At 42.5% G+C, this 20,216-nt stretch overlaps 2 protein-coding genes and 1 pseudogene across 13 annotated transcripts in view; 2 read left to right on the plus strand and 1 right to left on the minus strand.

Moving 5' to 3' along the window:
* TBCE (tubulin folding cofactor E) overlaps positions 1–20,216 on the plus strand; it is a 129,756-nt gene that overhangs the window by 96,121 nt on the left and 13,419 nt on the right. For 8 of the 9 annotated variants that reach the window (XM_066382543.1, XM_066382525.1, XM_066382577.1 and 5 more), the window contains 2 exons: positions 3,227–3,318; positions 3,486–3,807. The exons of the other annotated variant lie outside the window; for it this stretch is intronic. In XM_066382543.1, coding sequence (XP_066238640.1) covers positions 3,227–3,318; positions 3,486–3,578 — 185 coding nt within the window. In that variant the 3' untranslated portion in view covers positions 3,579–3,807. Of the gene's footprint in view, positions 1–3,226; positions 3,319–3,485; positions 3,808–20,216 lie in introns of those variants that run through there. 9 annotated transcript variants of the gene reach the window in all.
* The window catches only part of B3GALNT2 (beta-1,3-N-acetylgalactosaminyltransferase 2), a 112,561-nt gene that overhangs the window by 37,700 nt on the left and 54,645 nt on the right, over positions 1–20,216 (minus strand). The window contains exons 6-12 of one of the 4 annotated variants that reach the window (XM_066382617.1): positions 18,761–18,862; positions 16,203–16,281; positions 12,625–12,808; positions 8,859–8,984; positions 8,061–8,220; positions 7,181–7,237; positions 2,423–5,702 (exon numbers count right to left, since the gene is read on the minus strand). In XM_066382617.1, coding sequence (XP_066238714.1) covers positions 5,568–5,702; positions 7,181–7,237; positions 8,061–8,220; positions 8,859–8,984; positions 12,625–12,808; positions 16,203–16,281; positions 18,761–18,862 — 843 coding nt within the window. In that variant the 3' untranslated portion in view covers positions 2,423–5,567. Of the gene's footprint in view, positions 1–2,422; positions 5,703–7,180; positions 7,238–8,060; positions 8,221–8,858; positions 8,985–12,624; positions 12,809–16,202; positions 16,282–18,751; positions 18,863–20,216 lie in introns of those variants that run through there. The other 3 variants (XM_066382606.1, XM_066382626.1, XM_066382635.1) reach the window with 3 other exon arrangements.
* On the plus strand, positions 12,131–12,238 carry LOC136389819 (small nucleolar RNA SNORA5; annotated as a pseudogene).

Raw genomic sequence — 20,216 nt, forward strand, 5'->3', positions numbered from 1 at the left:
TCTCTCTCCTCTCCTCACGCTCTGAGGGGGCTGGATGTAAACAGTTCACGCTTATCTGAGTGTGACCTCGTGAAGCTCAGAGGTTGTCACTAGGCTATATATTATAAACAGAATTGATCATGTTAATTTCACCCCCCTGAAAGCTCAAGTTCCTCATGACTTTATCAGCTTTTCCTTTGTTGAAAGGGAGCCCCTGTGAACTGAACCCTGAGCCTTTGGAGGCCTTTTCCACGCCTGCTGCTTAGTTCTCCAATTGTTGCTCTGGGGTTTTTCTTGGTTAGAAGATTGTTACCCTGTATGGGAAGTATGTTTTATCACCCCTCATAAGACGGGAATGCGGTCCTGGTGTTTCCTTGGACATTGTGACTTCTGTGCATTCTCCTTATGCACCAGGAGTTCCTGCAGAACAGCGCTCAGATGCGGTCTTTAACACAGTGTTTTTAATACAACAGCAGGGTGGTTAATTCCATCTTAGACTCGCACGTAATTCCTGGCGGACTAGCAGTTGAAAAAGTTTTAATTAACACGCTTTTCTTGGAAAAAAAACTTCAGAACTTTAAATGTTTGTGCTGCTGGAACTGAATTAGTTTTATCTGGAAAATATCTTTGTGTCAATAAATTAGATCAATTTAACAAACCTTTACTCAAAAGAGTCTTTGAGTATACTGGGAATTCTCAAGATAAACTTGATTCACAGTTAAATACTAAAATATAAAACAGATTAATTAGATTTAGAGCAGACAGGGTTTGAAGAAGTGAAATATACATTAGTCTAATAAAAGACTTTCCTTTTGTTTGCCTGTGAATTCAGTAAGCACACTGACTTTTAAATTACTTTTTATAAATAAGCTTGTCCTGTGTTGCTTGTGGAAGGCTGGCTTCTGATTGTAACTGTCACTTAGTGTCCATTTCCCAGTGCAGTCCAGCATGTTTCTGTGATACATCATTTAGAACTGTTACATAATTGTGAATTCAAGTTACTGGTTCCCCTTTCACTCTTCTGTTTTTATGTTAATACTGGTTAATACTGTCAGTAACCCACTCATGTAGACAGACAAGTGGAGGAGGACCAGAGCTTTTTGTTAATGTAATTGGCTGTGGAAGTGCCTGCATTTTCCCTTTTCTTTTCCAGATGCATAAAACCACTGGGGTGGGGGTAGCTGCTTAAGAACGTTATCATTAGAGCTGTGCTGAGCTCCCCGTCAGGACCTCCTCTGGAGAGGCACCAAGAGCCCTCAGCCAGGCCTGTGGCTAGGGGGGCACGTGGATGAGGTCTAGGTTGATGGTGACAGGGTGTACTCCCCTCCTCCCTGTCCTCGACCATACTGCACATGTGACACTGCCCCAGTCCTTCTGAGGTTCAGTTCCCACTGTGACAACCACTGTGTTCATGATGAGTTTTATTAATCTTCTGGTGGAACCAGCAGAGATTAGAACTATTCATAGAAATGATACGTAATAATTATTGCTTTAGTATTCACTAAACTCAGCAGTAAGCTAGCAGATTCAGACAGTTCTTGCTAATTTTTATGCCACAGGATAGAAATATCTAGCCACTAACATAAATATTCTTTAAAGAGAAAAGTTATAAAGAAATATAAAATACTGAAACTTTTGTCAAGATTAGTAAAAATTAAAAACATGCAGAGCTAGCATCAAAATTCAGTACATATATGCTTTTTATAAAGATGAGTGGTAATTCGTCTAAAAAATTAAAAATACATATATGCTCAGACCAAGCCCTCAACCTTGTGGCCGGTGTAATGGTAAAAATGACAATAATTTCAGTGCCAGGGAAACAGGACGAAGCGGCTAGGGCTGCGCGGTCCAGTGTGGCTGCTGCCAGCCCCCAGGTGGGCTTGGCCCATTAGGCAGAAATGGGAAGCCCATCTTTTCAGTCACTTGCCACAGGCAGCTGCTTACTGGAGGGCATAGGCCCAGGGAAACAAGCAGGAGAAGATGTGTCACTGTATAATAAAAAATACAAGTTGTACACCAAGATATATTATGAAACTAGACAGTCTTATGTAAATAGGAGAAAGCTTAGAAATTTACCCAAACTTTTAACACTGGTCAGAGAGAGGCAAAAAGAAAATCACCCAATTCTACATTTTCTGAATGTTAAGATAAACATATTACTTTTATATTAAAAAAAGTAATATTTAGAATTATTACATGCAAAGTGCCACTTGCTTCTATAGACAGTACAGGTAGGCAGACTTTTAGAATTGTTTTATGACTAATCTGTCTCGGCATGGCTTAGGAAGGTATCATTTCCCATTGTTGTGCAGGATAACCCAACACTGACCACCCTCTAAACAATGAACCCAATCCACCTAAATTTTCTAAAAGGACAAGATTATTGAGCAATTTATGCTAATTAAAATTATAAGTGTCTATTGTTTATTCAGTACTTAAGGCATATTTTTGCTAAAATAAAGAACATTTATTATCACAAGTTGCATAAAAACACAGAACCTTTACAAAAATGATTTCTGATAGGAAAATATTTGAATCCATGTGATATTTATAGGAATACCACACTATTGCTATACCTCCAACTGAAGCTTCAAGAAACTGTATTTCTCATAATCAAAATAGCCAATATATACCACAGCTCATCTTTGGAGAAAAGTTCATAATGTTTCCTGAACAAGCCACAGCATTTATTCATTAAGTTACATTTCCATGCCTGGTGGTCACCAGTGTGCATGTCGAACACAGTGACACACTGTAATAAGAAGGCTGGCTGTGCTAGAAGGGACCTGGTGGCCCACGTAGCTCACCCCTCACTTTATGGAGGAGAAACTAAGGCCAGAGGGCCTGAGAGCCCCTCTTGGTGGTCTTTTTTAGTTAAGTCATGAGTAACCACAAATATTTAAAATGAAAAGTTAATGACTAACATGTAGTCCTCTGTGCAGAAATTATGATTTCTGGTTTATTTGGGTTAAGGAGGAAGTATTAAACACCAACGAATGGTACGAAAACTCACTGTCAAAGGGCACTTAGGTCTAACACTGGTTCCATCTCCCCAGTGACTCCAATAAGTGCTATGAATCGGGTGCCATGTGATCACTATGCCGTTGCCAGATTGTTTACTTGGGCAGACCAACATCCTGAAACAACCATTTCAGCTGTCACTGCAACTGTGGTCTTGTGTTGTGAGCTAGTTTGACAGGTCACTGTCCTTTGAGAGAATTGATGGTTTTTCTTTTCCTTGGTTAAGAGTCCATGACAATTCAGAAGGTGAAGGGATTGCTGTCACGGCTTCTCAAAGTTCCTGTGTCAGACCTCCTGTTGTCCTACGAAAGTCCTAAAGTAAGGTACCCAGCAAAGCATAGCCAAGCTTAGTTCCACAAAGCATGATGTGCTACTGAACTGAGTCTCTACGTAACTGCTTGTCTATGCTGCTTTGGGGTGGGCACATGGGCATGCTTTGTCAGCTCTGTCTTAATCACCCCCAACCCTTTCTGTTCTAATTTTAGATGCCGGGCAGAGAGATTGAACTAGAGAATGACCAACAGTCATTACAGTTTCATTCTGTGGAAAATGGAGATTGTCTATTAGTTCGATGGTGACAGCCAGCCAGCTAATAATATTCAGTGATGAGACTGCTCATTGTGACTTGGGTTCACTGGAATAAAATGACTGACTACAACAATTCCACTCTCAAAAAAGAAAAAAAAAGAGGTTTTATAATTTGCCCCAAGTATAGAAAAGATTATACTTTTCATTAGGAAAAGACCATTTCTAGGCTTGTATATATAGTGGTCCCTCGTCTAGAGTAGGGGTTAGGTTCCAGAACCCCCTGCGATAGGCGAAAATCCGCAAAGTAGCGATCTTATATTTGTTTTAGTATTTATATATATTTTAAGGCTTTATAAACCCTCCCCACACTGTTATTAACCTTTCCCACACTTACTTTGCTTATTTTACTGCAAAAATAATTAAAATAATATATAAAATACCTGTATACCTCAAAACCCCGCAATAGAGAAAAACCCTCGATACAAAATTAGATATATATACAATTTTAAATTCTGCAATACAGTGAGAACTGCGAAAAGTGAACCGCGATATGGCGGAGGATGACTGTACAGCAATAATAAAGGCTCTGAACCTACTAACGATCTGATTTTATTTCCTATTTATAGTTCATGGTTGCATTTCATGATGTAAAGATTGCAATATTAAATAGAATTAGCTAGCCTACTAAAATAACCCAGTTAATGTCTGTCATAAGACCAGTTTTAATGGAACTTTCTATTGATACTACTAGTTTAATAGGTTACTAAAATGATTTGGTTGATCATTTAGGGAAATGTCCCTTAAATTTGGGGAGGCAAGTCTCCCACTATGTACAACATACATGCTACTATCTCTCACTATTTTTAGAGTACTTACAAAAATTAACTACGTGCTTTTCCTACAGTTATACCTAAACTGAGGCTATATTCACCTATAAAAGATTGCCAGCTCTGATTGAAATTCACTTAGATTAAGTAAACATTAGGTAATGACAGAGGAAAGCAAAATTCTTTCAAAATGTCAACTATTTAGGAATATCCTTCCTTACAGCACTAAAAGCCTGAGAGGTATTTGATTTTACTTATATTCACAAAAATTTATTTTGCGAGAGAGACAGGGACAGGAAGGGAAAGAAATGAGAAGCATCAACTGGTAATTGTGTCATTTTAGTTGTTCACTGATTGCTTCTCATATGTGCGGGGGGGGGGGGGGGCCTCCAGCCGAGCCAGTGACTCCTTGCGCAAGAAACCAGTGACCTTGGCCTCAAGCCAGTGGCCATGGGGTCACGTCTATGATCCTGCGCCTAAGCCAGTGACCTTGGGGATTTGAACCTGGGTCCTCAGCATCCCAGGTTGATACTCTATTCATTGTGCCACTGCCTACTGATGCAAAAATTTAGCATTTTTAATAGAAGTACTAAACTGTAACTTGCAGGATTTACGTGAAATGGCAAAAGAAAGCTTGCACTAGCCACTTACTAATAAATTAGCTTTAAAACCAAGGTCCAGAACTAAGCGTTAAATTGGTTCTTTCCCAAGTTTAAGTTGCCCACTTCTTTTGGGTATCCACAGAAAATGACATTTCCAGAAACGTCAAACTTTGGTTTATCAGTGACCACTGCTCATAAGTGATCATACATTCTGTGAGCTGGGTTTGGCCCATGTTAATTACCCTAATTATGCTATTGTATATGGTGCTATTCTGCAATCTAGGCTGAAATTCCAACTCTTGGTTACTAAAGATTTCTGAACAAACCAAATTTTAACCAGAAATGATAGGTAATGAATTCTAAATGATGCATCAGGATTTAGAAATATTTTTCCTTTATAAACTATTTGGTATTTTTCAAATCTTCCCATATAGAAATAAATTTTTCTTATGCTACAGCATCAGTTGATTTTTAAAAAGGAAACTGTGCAGACATTAAGAAATGCCACACTAGTTGAAGGAGGGCCAGCGGACGGCCTCCTGCGAGGTCAGGTAGCCAGCACGGGCCTGGCTCTTCAGGGTTTGCTCTCACACTCCACTTAAAGTCGCTGTCATCTGGCTTCACACTGACAAGGATCACCACACAGTTCCTTCAGTCCCCACAGTTCTGTCAGCTCCTGCACAGAGTACTGAGGGGAAGACAGCATTCCTGCTTGACAAGTCTTCTCACACAGCCACAGGCTGTCCTGTGGAAACAAACGCTGACTGAGCAGTGTGATGGCACCTCTTGAAGGAAAGAAGAACTGGCACAAAGGCCCTCGTCTACCCCAGTGAGGCTGAAATGATGCAGAGACCACTCAGTGTGTGAACCCACTCAGGGTTTGTGAGGCAGGAGAGTGCCACGTGCGCTGACCCCGTGCCATGGAACAGGGACAGTGCCATATGTGCAGCATCAGCACAGGGAGCTCCACAAGGCTGAAGTCGCAACTACAAATGGAGAGTTCCATCTGCCCTCAGAACCAGGGCCTGCGGAGCAGCGTGTGGACGGCCAAGTGCTGATCCTACGATGTCTGGGCCCTGTACCACCTGCTCTATAAATGTCATCTAATTCAATCCCCACAATCTGGTGAAGTAGAAATTGTCTCCCTTTTACAAATGGGAACCTGGAACTGCAAGTGAAGTAGCTTGCTCAAGGTCACAGGAAAGTTTATGTAGGTGAGTCGTGCTGCGCAGGAAGAATTCAAAGGGGCCACCCACCTCCTTCCAGCTATGCGGGCTCGTCAGTTCCCAGTGCCAGAGTAGAACAGACCCAGAGCAACCCATTCAAGCAGAGAACACGGAAATAATGACTACAGCCCCAAATGTCTCTGTAAAGTAAGGCTGAACTGGTCCTGAAGAAGGACCTGGAGGCGAAAAGGTATTGGCACCAGCCTGGGCCTCTAGACTCTCCAGGGTCAAGAGACTGACCAGAGTCCCACAGCCAGTCAGGACCCTGAAGGGCCAGTAGGGAACAAAACTACAGAGGTGGCTTGTGGGTCTCAGCCCTTCCCTGAGTGGGTGGGATGAAAAGGGACTCCCCTGAACATCTGGAACCAGAGCCTGAATGCATGTGGTATTTGGCTAGAGTCCCATTCTGTTGAGCCCCATAAGGCCCACATCAGAAACAAAGTGCTCATGGATGGTGAAACCAAAATCCTTACTGTTAAGAATGTGTTTCCAATTCAGACCCCATTTCCCAAGGAACATGAGGTCCCAGCAAAAATGCCTCTAAAAAAGCCTCAGGAAACAAGCTTCAACCCTGGCCAGATAGCTCGGTTGGTAAGAGCATCGTCCAGAGCAGCAGAGGTTACTGATTCGATCCCTGGTCAGGGCACATACAGGGAAAGATTGATGTTCCTGTTTCTCTTTCTCTCCCTTTCTCTCTCTATATAAAAAAATCAATAAACAAAAAAAAATTAGAAAAAAGTGAACTGATATATTAAAAAATAAAAATGTTAGGCAATAAATGTGTTAGGAGAAAAAAAGGAAATTCCATAAGCAACAGTCTGCAGAAACCATGAACAGAGTCAGACCTGTAGATACCAGAATTATCACATGCAGAAATAAAGTCGACTGTGAAAATCAGAGATAGGCCTGCACCACTGCAGGTCAGGCCCTGCCCAAGGTGTGATACAGAAACCTCACTTCCTAACTGTGCAGGCTCACCCAACTCAGCCATACTTACCTGGTATCTTTTAGGTCCTATGGCTGCCATCCATATGCCCATGCTCACATCTTCACCCTAAACACAAATAAGGTATAAATACAAGAAGTTTAAATGCTCTGCCATCTGTAAAGACAGTGGCACACCCATTCTGATAAATGATCTTTCTGCCTCTTTGTTTTGCAATCTAATATGAAACCCAGGCATGTGTTAACACTGACACACAGAATGAAAGCTAGTGTCTGTTAATAAGATGACGATGCAGCCACAAGGGGCCAGTCCACTCTTCTTGTGGACCTTGAACCCAGCACTAACAGTACACAGATTCAGTAACGGCGGAACTGTTCACTGACGTAGTCACCAGTATCACCAAAAACTTGCTTATTGTGTTCCTTCTTCTGAATACACATCTTTACAGTCCTCCAGGGACTAGTAAATACACTGCTCACAAAAATTAGGGGATAAGGGAACATGCAGATACTCCAGAACTTTCAGCCTTTTGTATAATGCATTTTAACCAATGAAATATGTTGGTTTTGTACCTCATTTGCATAATCAAACAACTTTCTTTGACTTGTTTACTTTTCTGATGATCTTGTTTAGTAAAAAAAAATTCAAATTTTTTTTTTTGCTTCATATTCATTTTGAAATACCCCTAATTTTTGTGAGCAGTATATATGCTGAAAATAGAGTGAGTAGGCTCAAAAAAGGTTTAGGAATAGAATTTAGATCCAAATTTGAGGGACAAGACTGTGTCCCTAACTTTCTGCAGTGATTCCTGTACAGAAAGAACATGTGCTCTCCCCAAGGTAAGCCGGCCTTGCTCTCAGTGATGGACCCGGACTAGGCGAAACTTGGTTTCATGGGTACTCTCTTAGGTCAGAAATCTTTAATTACTCACCTGATAAGTCTTTAACCTCCCTGCATTGCTGGCCAGCCAGTGGATGATGTCCCTGGAGACCACGTACCCTGACCCGCATGCAAAGGCAGGGTAAGCAGGGCTGGGGTACTCCAACTCCTGCCATTTTCCCGTTCGGTCAACTGCCCAATTCAACCTGAAACTGAGATTAAAAATAAGTTTCTGTGCTGTCTGACACACATCCTACCACTGTCAAGCTTGATTCAAACTCTTATCCCTACAAAGGAACAGAAGCAAGGAAAGCAAAATGAGAGTTTTTGTTAGTCTAAGGAAGGAATTATTTATCTAGGGTATTTTACATAGAAGACTAATATATATATTTAAATTCTTTCAAAGTTGCATTTGTGTAGTTTCTGATGGAAGGTACCTGATCATACTGTGTGTGTGTGTGTGTGTGTGTGTGTGTGTGTGTGTGTGTGTATGCCTTAAAACATTTCAGTAATCCATACTGTATTCCTGAAGAATAGTTTCAGAGACATCACAAATTTATTCTAACACATAATACACAGCAGCTGTTAATCTGAGTACCACTTATTTCTTGGGCATGAGGGTAAAGCCAAGTCACTTTCCTGCCTTTCTTACATTAGCTGAAGGTTTTTCATTTTAAAGTTGTTTTTCCTCTAATCGTAGATTAATAAAATACAGTAACCCAGGAACCTAACAGGGAAATTTCCAATCTCAACCACATTTTCCTTATGAAAACTGAAATATATTTCATTCTAAATCAATTACCTTTGATCAGACACATGAATGCTAATGGGCTACCAATGTTTAACTTACTTTCCCCACCAAAAATTAGGTCCATCCAGGTTCTTATGGGCAATTCTATTAAATACAGCTTCTAAGTCGATGTAACAGTCATCATCTGTCTTCAGCAATAAATCAAAGCTGGTTGTTTCCACAGTCCTGTTGGCAAAAAAAGGACATGAAAGTCAGTGTGTCCATACAAGGACACAGCAGAGCCAATGTGGTCACACTGCTGACATTTTAATTAAAGCTGCCCCGACTGCCTACATACTTTTCAGTTTCTTGTCCCTCCAGTGCTGAGACTGTCTGCTCTTACAGAACGCTGCCGCCAACCACAGACCTCACTTGATACTCATGTGTGGCTGAGCACAGAGACAGGCCAATATGGAAGACGCAAAGGAAAAGGAACACGCTATTAAGTTGGACATGTGCTCAAACAGGTGCTTCACAGGCACTGCTTAGGTTGGGCCAGCAAATCTATTAAACATCTGCCCCTTGTGTTCTTAATAAGACAGGCCCAGGATGGGGGGCCAGTGTCATGCCTGGTCCCTCACAGAGAACACTGCTAGACAAGATGCTACTATTTACATTGCACTCAGCCATTTTTTGGTTTAAAAAAGTTATTAACATTAAAACACATTTCCATCAGAAACAATTTCCAGCAACTAAACTATTACCAAGGACCTATATGGAAGGCACAGGAGGGTAATTTCATTTCTCTAGACATAAAAAATATCTAATAGCAACTAGAGACAAAATTATCTCTTCATTTTACGTTGCCAATCCCTGCACATCTTTGTAAAAACCCCAGAGTCTGGGGCCCTCCAGTCCAAGCCACTTTCAGGTTCGGTCAACTGCCCAATTCAATCAAAGCAGAGAAGAGGAAATTATTTTAGAGATGAGACAGAGAGAGGGAGAGAGGCAGGGGGGGAGGAGTGCTATGTGCCTTGACCAGGCAAGCCCAGGGTTTTGAACCGGCCACCTCAGCATTCCAGGCTGACACTTGATCCACTGCGCCACCACAGGTCAGGCTAGAGGAGATAAAAAAAAATTGAGGGTAATATCTAGCTACACTGAACTTCCACAACTGGGAATCAATCCCAATGGAATGCCCTAGAACTCTTCCAGGCTGATTCCTCATTTGCTGAACCTCCATTCTCATTCTGTACTCTGCCTTGGCCCTACTTGCAACAGGAATGCCCATTAGTGGTGTTGAACTACAAGAAGGTTAATCCTGGTATTCTAGGCATACTCAAAATTCCAAGTCTTATGTGTATCTTTCCTCTGCCCAGAAGATGACTCTAACTTGCCCAGTTATGAAGCATTACCCTCCATAAACTAATTAGACCATCTGCCCCTCAGGACCAGGGAACCATAACCATAGAGTGCTTGATAATTTCCCACTCTGCCCAGAGCAACAAGAAAGAGAGACAGATGAGGGCTCACCAAGAAACACACTCACTGATAAAAGTTATAAAAGAAAAGACAAAGATGTGAATACATTTTACGGATTTAGTCTATAGCAGTGGTAGTCAACCTGGTCCCTACCGCCCACTAGTGGGTGTTCCAACTTTCATGGTGGGCGGTAGCGGAGCAACCAAAGTATAAATAAAAAGATAGATTTAACTATATTAAGTTGTTTTATAAAGATTTATTAGCAAAAATCCGACATAAAGTACTTGGTAAGTAATTATTATTATATGCTTTAACTTGCTGTAACTCTGCTTTATAAATTTTATAAAGTAAAGTTACTTTCCTACTTTATAAATCACCATTACTATGGAACCGGTGGGCGGTTAGAAAATTTTACTACTAACAGAGATACAAAAGTGGGCGGTAGGTATAAAAAGGTTGACTAGCCCTGCTCTAGACAAAGATACAGTTAGAAAGTTTGAGTTCTACAGTCAGGGTAGACAGTATCAAGGGGCTCAACAGCAAATTATGGGATCCTAGCATAACTAATAATATTAACAACTGCATGTATAACAGTAACTATTATGATTGCTATTATTATAAAGGTAGGTATTACAACTAAGACCCAAGAAATACTGGAGGCTCTAGAGAAGGTATAAATATGATAGACTCTGAGGACTAAATTTCATTTTATAAAAAAGTTTTGGAATTAGGGCAAGTAATTTTTTTTTTTTTTTGTATTTTTCTGAAGCTGGAAACGGGGATGGACAGTCAGACAGACTCCCGCATGCGCCTGACCGGGATCCACCCGGCACGCCCACCAGGGGGCGACGCTCTGCCCCTCCTGGGCGTTGCTCTGTCGCGACCAGAGCCACTCTAGCGCCTGGGGCAGAGGCCAAGGAGCCATCCCCAGCGCCCGGGCCATCTTTGCTCCAAAGGAGCCTGGCTGCGGGAGGGGAAGAGAGACAGAGACAGAGAGGAAGGAGAGGGGGAGGGGTGGAGAAGCAGATGGGCGCTTCTCCTGTGTGCCCTGGCCAGGAATCGAACCCGGGACTTCTGCACGCCAGGCCGACGCTCTACCACTGAGCCAACTGGCCAGGGCCAGGGCAAGTAATTTTTAAAAAATATTTTATTTATTGATCTTACATAGAGAGAGGAGGGAACACAAAGTTATTGCTTCACTCTAACTGTTCATTGGTTGCTTGTGGTATGTGCCTTGACCAGGCAAGCCCAGGGTTTTCAACTGGTGACCTTCGCTTTCCAGATCAACGCTTTATCCACTGCGCCACCACAGGGCTAGGGCAAGTAATTTTTAAGTGGGTGGAGTAGAGATGGACATACAATGTGGATGTTTAGTTGAACAGAATTTAGACCAGTAACCTGGGTGCGAGTGACTATAATTGGGCGTTTAGGTAGGCAGGTATGAATGCAATGGAGAATGGCCACTTTGCATTTAATGTTGGCTTGAGATAACTAACCATGGGAATGACTTGATGTGATATTAACTTTTGCCTGTTTGTTTTTGATAGATTACTATCATTCGCCTTATGGGCTTGTCAATCTAAGCCAGGGGTCTCAAACTCAACTCAGCATGTGGGCCGCAGAGCAAGATCACAGCCATTCAGCGGGCCGCACTAGGTCTACAAAAGGCAACTGTTACACAACACTTTTCAGTGTCACAAAACGACCAGAAACTGTAGTTCGTGGATTAGTCTGCGGGCTGCACAAAATTGTTCGGCGGGCCGCATGCGGCCCGTGGGCCGCGAGTTTGAGACCCCTGATCTAAGTAAAAAAGCAGCAGCATTTATAAAATCTATCCTTGCAGAGAACCAGGACACAAAAGATCATATCCCAGGTGTTCCGGCGTCACAGGTTTGTTTCTTAAAAATCTTAGTGGTTTAGCAGGGGCTGGCCCAGATGGCTGCTACAGCAAGCTCCACTGCTCATGGGCTCTGGGTTCCTGCCCTGGGACCTGGGGATAAGTTTAGCTGTGGACATGGAAAAAGAAAAGAAAAAGAAAAAAGCTTAGTGGTTTGATGAACTGTTTCTCCATCAAAAGAACACTAGCCTGACCAGGTGGTGGCGCAGTGGACAGAGTGTTGGACTGGGACACAAAGGACCCAGGTTCGAAACCCTGAGGTTACCAGCTTGAGCTCAAGGTTGCTGGCTTGAGCAAGGGTTACTCAGTCTGCTGTAGCCCCCTGGTCAAGGCACATATGAGAAAGCAATCAATGAACAACTAAGGAGCTGCAATGAAGAATTGATGCTTCTCATCTCTCTCCCTTCCTGTCTGTCTGTCCCTATCTGTCCCTCTCTTGTCTCTCTACCTGTCACAAAAAAACCCCACTAAAACAAATTCTATATATCCAACACTGCTACAACCTACCATTTATAGAAGTTCAGCAGCTTTGCAGGAACGTTTCGGTAGGTGTCAACGACATCCACAAAAACAATGTCGTCGTGGGCACGGCTCTCCTCTTGCAGTAAGGCGTCTTCCTTATGGAGGTTGCTTATATGCTCAACATGTCTTCGAGGGCGAGAATGAAGGTTTTGTAAGAGAGCATCACCTTCTAAAAAGGAAAAGTCGAGAACTGGAGAAAAATGCTATTGCAAACACAGGGCCCAGAACTTGTACCATGATGTACACTAAAACTCTGTTCCCAAGAAAACCTAACAGGAATATGGTGGCTGGGAACGTGGAGGAAGGGAAACGGGAACTCTCAGGGTAAATGAACACACTTGCTTTGGAGGGCAACTTGTAATGTCTAGTTCAGCTGAGGACGTGCACACTGTATGGCTTGTTAAGTCCACATTATTTTACATGATCACAAAGATATTCACTACAGCACTGCTGATAACTGTGAAAATATACCCGCTCATAGGAGAAGGTCTAAACTGGTATTTCACATAGTGGAACACAGCAGTTAAAGGAATGGCATTGAAAAATAATGCTGAGTGAAAAAAATATGTTGCTAATTGACATACACAACATGATACCATAGATAGCAACTATAAAATACTCTAATCAAAACCATATTTTACTTAAAGATATGTAAATACTTAGTAGGAAGCAGAAAAATAAGACTGGAAGGGTATGCATGATTCAGGCCAGTGGCTCTCTTGAGGGTGAGGGCAGGGCCAGGGACAAGAGAAAGAAAGGGGCTTCCTGTACTGCTTTACTTCTTAAACAAAAAAAAAAGCAAATATGACAAAAGGTAAATATTGTTAATTCTGAGCAATATGTACATAGGCATTTTTTTTTTCTTGAGAGAGAGAGGAAGGGAGAGAGATGAGAAGCATCAACTTGTAGCTGTGGCACCTTAGTTGTTCAATGATTGCTTTCTCATATGTGCCTTGACCAGAGGGCTCCAGCCAAGACAGTGACCCCTTGCTCAAGTTAGCGACAATGGTGTCACATCAACAATCCCATGATCAAGCCAGCAACCTTGGGGTTTTGAACCTGGGTCTTTAGCATTCTAGGGTGATGCTCTAGCCACCGCACAACCACTGGTCAAGCTACATGGGCACTCCCTATTTTTGGTGTATTTATGACATTTCATAATCAAGAGGATTACTAAATGTGCTTAAAAGACTATTGCCTCACAAGTTCTGGCTCATCTGTCACATTTGTACAGGGCTGTCTGCAGACCCTGCAAATTTAATTAAGGCAGCAATTATTCCCCAAGAGTCTCAATCACATTAGGAAAATTTCTGAAAATAAAAAAGATGAGTTGCTGAGTGGTAGGGAAAGGAAATAAAGTAATTTAGCTCCACTTTTGGAACTGCAAATAGAGACTGAGGGATGAGAATCTGAAGGCCTACTTCTGTTGCTGCTACTCCTTGGGAGATACTGGGCAAGTTACAAGTCTCTGGCCTCAGTTTCCTCACCTGTAGAAGGAGGAGGTTCTCAGGAATGCTTTTGGAAATACAGATTTCCAGGCCCCAAGCCTAAAGATCCAGCAGGTCTGGGGTAGGGCCCAGCAATCTACATTTTAACATGTGCCTTCTTATAACTCTTGATGCAGGTGGACCATGGACTACCCCTTGAAAAAAGGCCTATAGAACCTTGGGGTCTTTACAACTCTTACATTCTATTGTAACAAACTTCACTTTAGAGATAAGGATAAACATATGCAATTTAACAGAAAGGAAAGTGAAAGTGTTATAAAGTTGTAGTAACAAGAAAATTGTTAGTAACAAGATAAGAGCAGAAACTATATACAGGCCTTTGCGATGAAAAAATAACATCCCGTTTTATATTGCATCTGTCTGAAAGATATCAGTGTAAAGTAATAGATTAGTGTGTTTTCATTCTAATTATCTGTATAAGTGTTGTTTAAAAGAATCATGGTTTACAGCCTCTCCGTTTGGAGGCATCAAAACCATCTAGGCCAGAGCTTGTTAAAATACAAACATCTGAACACCAATCCTGAAGATTTTAACTTTGGCACTCAAGATAGGGCCCAGCCAGAGATGCTAAAGCATCACAAAATTTAAAACTTTGTGCACCATGTGATTCTTCTGAATAACCCTTTGATTCTCAGTTTTTAAAGAAATTTAATTTTGGCTCTGGCCGGGTAGCTCAGTTGGTCATCTCGATATGCCAGTGTTCGGGTTCGATCTCTAGTCAGGGCACGTACAGGAACCAACCAATATAAGTGCTCAGGTGAATGGAGCAACAAATCAATGTTTTTCTCTCTCTCTCTAAAATCAATAAATAAAGTTTAAAAAATAAAAAATTTAATTTCTACTTAGATTTCCAGATATATCCAGATAATCAATTCATTTTAATTCCTTTAGCTTAAAACTTGTATTATTTCACTCTTGATTGAAAGGCATTTTTCTAAGGCACTCACAAAACTATTAACTAATAAATGAGTTCAGCAAGGCTATAGCATACAGGATTGATAAACAAAAATCAATTATATATTATGAATGAACATTCTGGAAATAAAATAAAAAAAAATGTTTTCCATTGATTTCACAGAGAGAGGAAAGGAAAGGGAGGGAAAGAAGGAGGGAAGGAGGGGAGAGAGGGAGGTGAAAGGAGGGGGGAGAGGGAGAGAAGAATCAACTCATTGTTTTACTTAGTTGTTCCATTTAGTTGTGTACTCACTGATTGCTCCTCATATGTGCCCTAACCAGGGATTGAACCTGTGACCTCAGTGTGCTGGGACAATGCTTTATCCACTGAGCCACCTAGCCAGAAATGGAAATAAATTTTTTTTTTAATTCCACTTACAATAACATCAAAAGAAAATATTTAAAAAAAGAAGTGCAAGACACATACTCTGAAACCCACAAAACACATCTGAACGAAATTTATTAAGATCTAAATAAATGGAAAGACATCACACGTTCATGAATCAGAAATATTATGATGGCATCACTCCCCAAAATGATCTACACACTAAATGCAACCCCTTTCAAAATCCCAGCTGGCCTTTTGCAGAAATTGACAAGCTGATCCTAAAATTCATAAGGAAATGCAAGGGTTCCAGAATAGCCAAAACAATCTGAAAAAGAGTAGGCATGGAAGTCCCACACTTCCCGATTTCAAATATTACTACAAAGCTACAAATTAAGACTGTAGTTAAGGACAGACACATAAGTTGATAGAATAGAGAATCCAGAAATAAATCTTTGCATTTCAGGTCCATAGCAAATAAGTGGTTGTTTGGGGCTGGAGGGAAGGGAGAATAAGGAGTGACTGGGAATGGGACCTGGGTTTCTTTTTGGAGTGATGGACATAGACTGGAATTTCTGGACATAGATGCAGAACTCAATATACTAAAACCCAGTGAATTTAACACCTTAAAAGGGTAAATTATGTGTTATGTAAATGATACCTTTAAGCTATTTTTTTAATGACAAAAAAGTAGATCATCTTCTATGTCCAAGTATAGAATACGACTTGGCACATGAAAGTCAGTATGCTTTTCAACTTTCAACTAGCCAACTTACCCTGAATAGTATAAATAAAACCACCTGCAACTCCCTCCACACCTTCCATGAATTCATGAGGCAACACTCCCTCTCCAGCCTGAAAGAAATAAGAATGCAAGTGCTCAGTGTTTCATTACAAAGGTCTACTTCCTATATATATATTTTTTTTCTTTTTGTATTTTTCTGAAGCTGGAAATGGGGAGAGACAGTCAGACAGACTCCCGCATGCGCCCGACCAGGATCCACCCGGCACGCCCACCAGGAGCGATGCTCTGCCCACCAGGGGGCGATGCTCCGCCCATCTGGGGCATCACTCTGCCGTGACCAGAGCCACTCTAGCGCCTGGGGCAGAGGCCAAGGAGCCATCCCCAGCGCCCGGGCCATCTTTGCTCCAATGGAGCCTTGGCTGCGGGAGGGGAAGAGAGAGACAGAGAGGAAGGAGGGGGGGTGGAGAAGCAAATGGGCGCTTCTCCTATGTGCCCTGGCCGAGAATCGAACCCGGGTCCCCCGAACGCCAGGCCGACACTCTACCGCTGAGCCAACCAGCCAGGGCCTACTTCCTATATTTAAAACTGACAGGCAGAGTTCATACTGTGACTCCACAGCAGCTAATCCACCTGAGCTGCTGGCATACTAGACTGGTATGGTCAGCAGGTAATATCAGTGTCCTCTGGATTCTGTTGTCTCATCAGAGTTACACATCAGGTATATGCAGTAGTCCACAAAGTGTTCAGAATTCCAACTTACACAGAATCATATACATATATTATATGTATTTTATAAGTAAGGGAGACAGAAAGACAGAAACAGGGACAGATGAGAAGTATCAACTCATAGTTGCAGCACTTTAGTTGTTCACTGATTGCTTCTCATATGTGCCAAGGGGCTCAAGCAGAGCCAGTGACCCCTTGATCAAGCCAGCAGCAACCTTGGGCTCAAGCCAGTGACCATGTGATTCTATGATCCCATGTTCAAGCTGGTGACCTTGGGGTTTCGAACCTGGGTCCTCAGCATCCCAGGTTGACACTCTATCCACTGTCACCACTAGTCAGGCCAGAATATCTTGAACTCACTATTGTAACAGTACATGATAGTACGAAACCCAATTTTATTTTGCATTGTAACCCCATCATTTAAAAAAATTATGATCCCTTTTCATTTCTCGGAGATTAAAAATTCTCATGAGTTTGAATACAACCACGCAGTTTCAAGTCAGGCTACTGTGCAGAGAAAAGCCCCTCTAAACAAATGGTTCAGACAGGCCCTCCTGATTTCTGATGATGTTCAGGTGTTCAGAGCACAGCACCAACAGCCAACAACAATCCTGCCTCCTCTCAGCACTGCAGGCTCTTTAATGCTAGAGATTACGCAACACCCTTGCTCAGAGTGTGGCGACACAGCAGTATGGTGTGGACCTGGCACACTCACGAAGGGACTGAGGGGCCTCCCTGTTGCAGCATGCTAACAGCGCTTCTTCTCACCCCACCTACCAAGGCTACTCTGCCCACTCTTCCTCTTCCAGACAGACCTTTCAGCAGGGCTGTATAGGTGAGACTGTGTGACTGTCATAACTTGTCATTTAATTTTTTTTTTAAGTGAGAAGAGGGGAAATAGACTCCTGCATGCGCCCCAACTGGGATCCACCTGGTAACCTGTCTAGGGTAGATGCTCAAATCAACTGAGCTGTCTTCAGTGCCTGGGGCAGATGCGCCAGCTAACTGAACCAGTGGCTGTGGGAGGTAAAGAGGGAGAGAAGGGCCTGACCAGTCAGTGGCGCAGTGGATAGAGCATCGGACTGGGATGCCGAGGACCCAGGTATGAGACCCGGAGGTCACCAGCTTGGACCCAAGGTCACTGGCTCGAGCAAGGGGTTACCCAGTCTGCTGAAGGCCCATGGTCAAGGCACATATGAGAAAGCAATCAATGAAAAACTAAAGTGCCACAACAAAAAACTGATGATTGATGCTTCTCATCTCTCTCCGTTCCTGTCTGTCCCTATCTATCCCTCTCTGACTCTCTCTCTGTCTCTGTAAAAAAAAAAAAAAAAAAAAAAAAATCTTTACTATGGTGACTACACAACATTTTCTAGTGTGTATGTGCTAACACACAAAATTGCTTGTTCTATTTTGTCTGGGTTGTTGTAAATTTATTTATTTATTTTTAATTTTTTTTTTTTTTTCAGAGACAGAGAGAGAGTCAGAGAGAGGGATAGAAAGGGAAGACAGAAACGGAGATATGAGAAGCATCAATCATTAGTTTTTCATTGCACGTTGCAACACCTTAGTTGTTCATTGATTGCTTTCTCATATGTGCCTTGACCGCGGGCCTTCAGCAGACTGAGTAACCCCTTGCTTGAGTCAGCGACCTTGGGTCCAAGCTGGTGAGCTTTTGCTCAAACCAGTTGAGCCCGTGCTCAAGCTGGTGACCTCAGGGTCTCGAACCTGGGTCCTCTGCATCCCAGTCTGATGCTCTATCAACTGTGCCACCACCTGGTCAGGCAGGGTTGTTGTAAATTCAAAAACATTTTTATGTATTAAAAACACTGAAGTATGTTAAACACGACTCACTGTAATGACCTTCAGAACTCCTCCTCCGTCATTGACCGTCACTTTGCGGAGATTTCTTGACACAAGGCCTTGGAGGTCTTGGCTCTCCCACACAATTGTACCTTCAAAGCTCTTTTGTGAAAGAGGAAAAGTGAGTCATTTCTTTATAGTTGTTAAGTTTTAAATAAGTTTTTAAAGAAAACTGACTTTTTTCTTAAGACACATTGGTTAAAATTTTTATCCCACAACTAACATACCATTGTGCTGGGTATTTTTTCTTTTTAATTTTAGTGAGAGGAGGGGAGGCAAAGAGAGACTCCTGCATCCACCCAGCAAGCCCACCAGGGGGGGCAATGCTCTGCGCCCATCTGGACCCAACTAGAGCCATTTTTTAGCACCTGAGGCAGAGGCCATGGAGCCATCCTCAGCGCCTGGGGCCAACCTTGCTCCAATGGAGCCTTGGCTGTGGGAGGGGAAGAGAGAGATAGAGAGGAAGGAGAGGGGGACGGGTGGAGAAGCGGATGGGTGCTTCTCCTGTGTATTCTGGCCAGGAATTGAACCCGGGACTTCCATATGCTGGGCCAACGCTCTACCACTGAGCCAACCGGCCAGGGTCTGTGTTGGTTTTTTCAAATACACATCTAAGAAAACAAAAGGAGTATACAGACAACTTTGTAGACTGCTGTTTGCTACCTCCCCTAAGTCAAAGACATTTCCTCCAGCTGCTGCAGCTGCCAGCCTTCTTGTTTAGGTTCCTGTAACGTGCCACTGAGTGGAGGTGCCGACTCATTCAGACGGATCTCTGCCATCAGCCACTTGGGCACTACCAAGTCATGTTAGGCATGTTTCAGTGTCAAGGTTTATTTTTACCTAATAATTTGTTGTTGTTTTTGTTTAAAATAAATTCTCAGAAGTGAAATTACTAGGATGAAAAACATATTTTATATGGATTTTGGTAGACAGCGCCAAACTGCTTTTCAAAAGCAAATTCTACCTGATCAATGATGGCGTAATGAACAGAGCATTAACCTGAGATGCTGAAGTTCCGGTTCAAAACTCTGAAGTTGCCGGCCTGAGCACAGGCTCATCGGCTTAAGTATGAGATCACTGACATGATCTCATGGTCAGTGGCTTGAGCCCAAAGGTGGCTGGCTTAAGGGGTCACTGGCTCAGCTGGAGCCCCCCAGTCATGGCACATAGGAGAAGCAATCAATGAACAACTGAAGTGAAGCAACCACGAGTTGATGCTTCTCATCTCTCTCCCTCTCACTTAAAAAAAGCAAATTAGCCTGACCTGTGGTGGCGCAGTGGATAAAGCGTCGACCTGGAAATGCTGAGGTCGCTGGTTCGAAAACCTGGGCTTGCCTGGTCAAGGCACATATGGGAGTTAATGCTTCCAGCTCCTCCCCCCCTTCTCTCTCTCTGTCCTCTCTCTCTCTCTCTCTCTCTCTGTCTCTCCCTCTCCTCTCTAAAAATGAGTAAAAAA

Source organism: Saccopteryx leptura, chromosome 1, assembly GCF_036850995.1.
Source record: "Saccopteryx leptura isolate mSacLep1 chromosome 1, mSacLep1_pri_phased_curated, whole genome shotgun sequence".
Taxonomy (NCBI): Eukaryota; Metazoa; Chordata; class Mammalia; order Chiroptera; family Emballonuridae; genus Saccopteryx; species Saccopteryx leptura.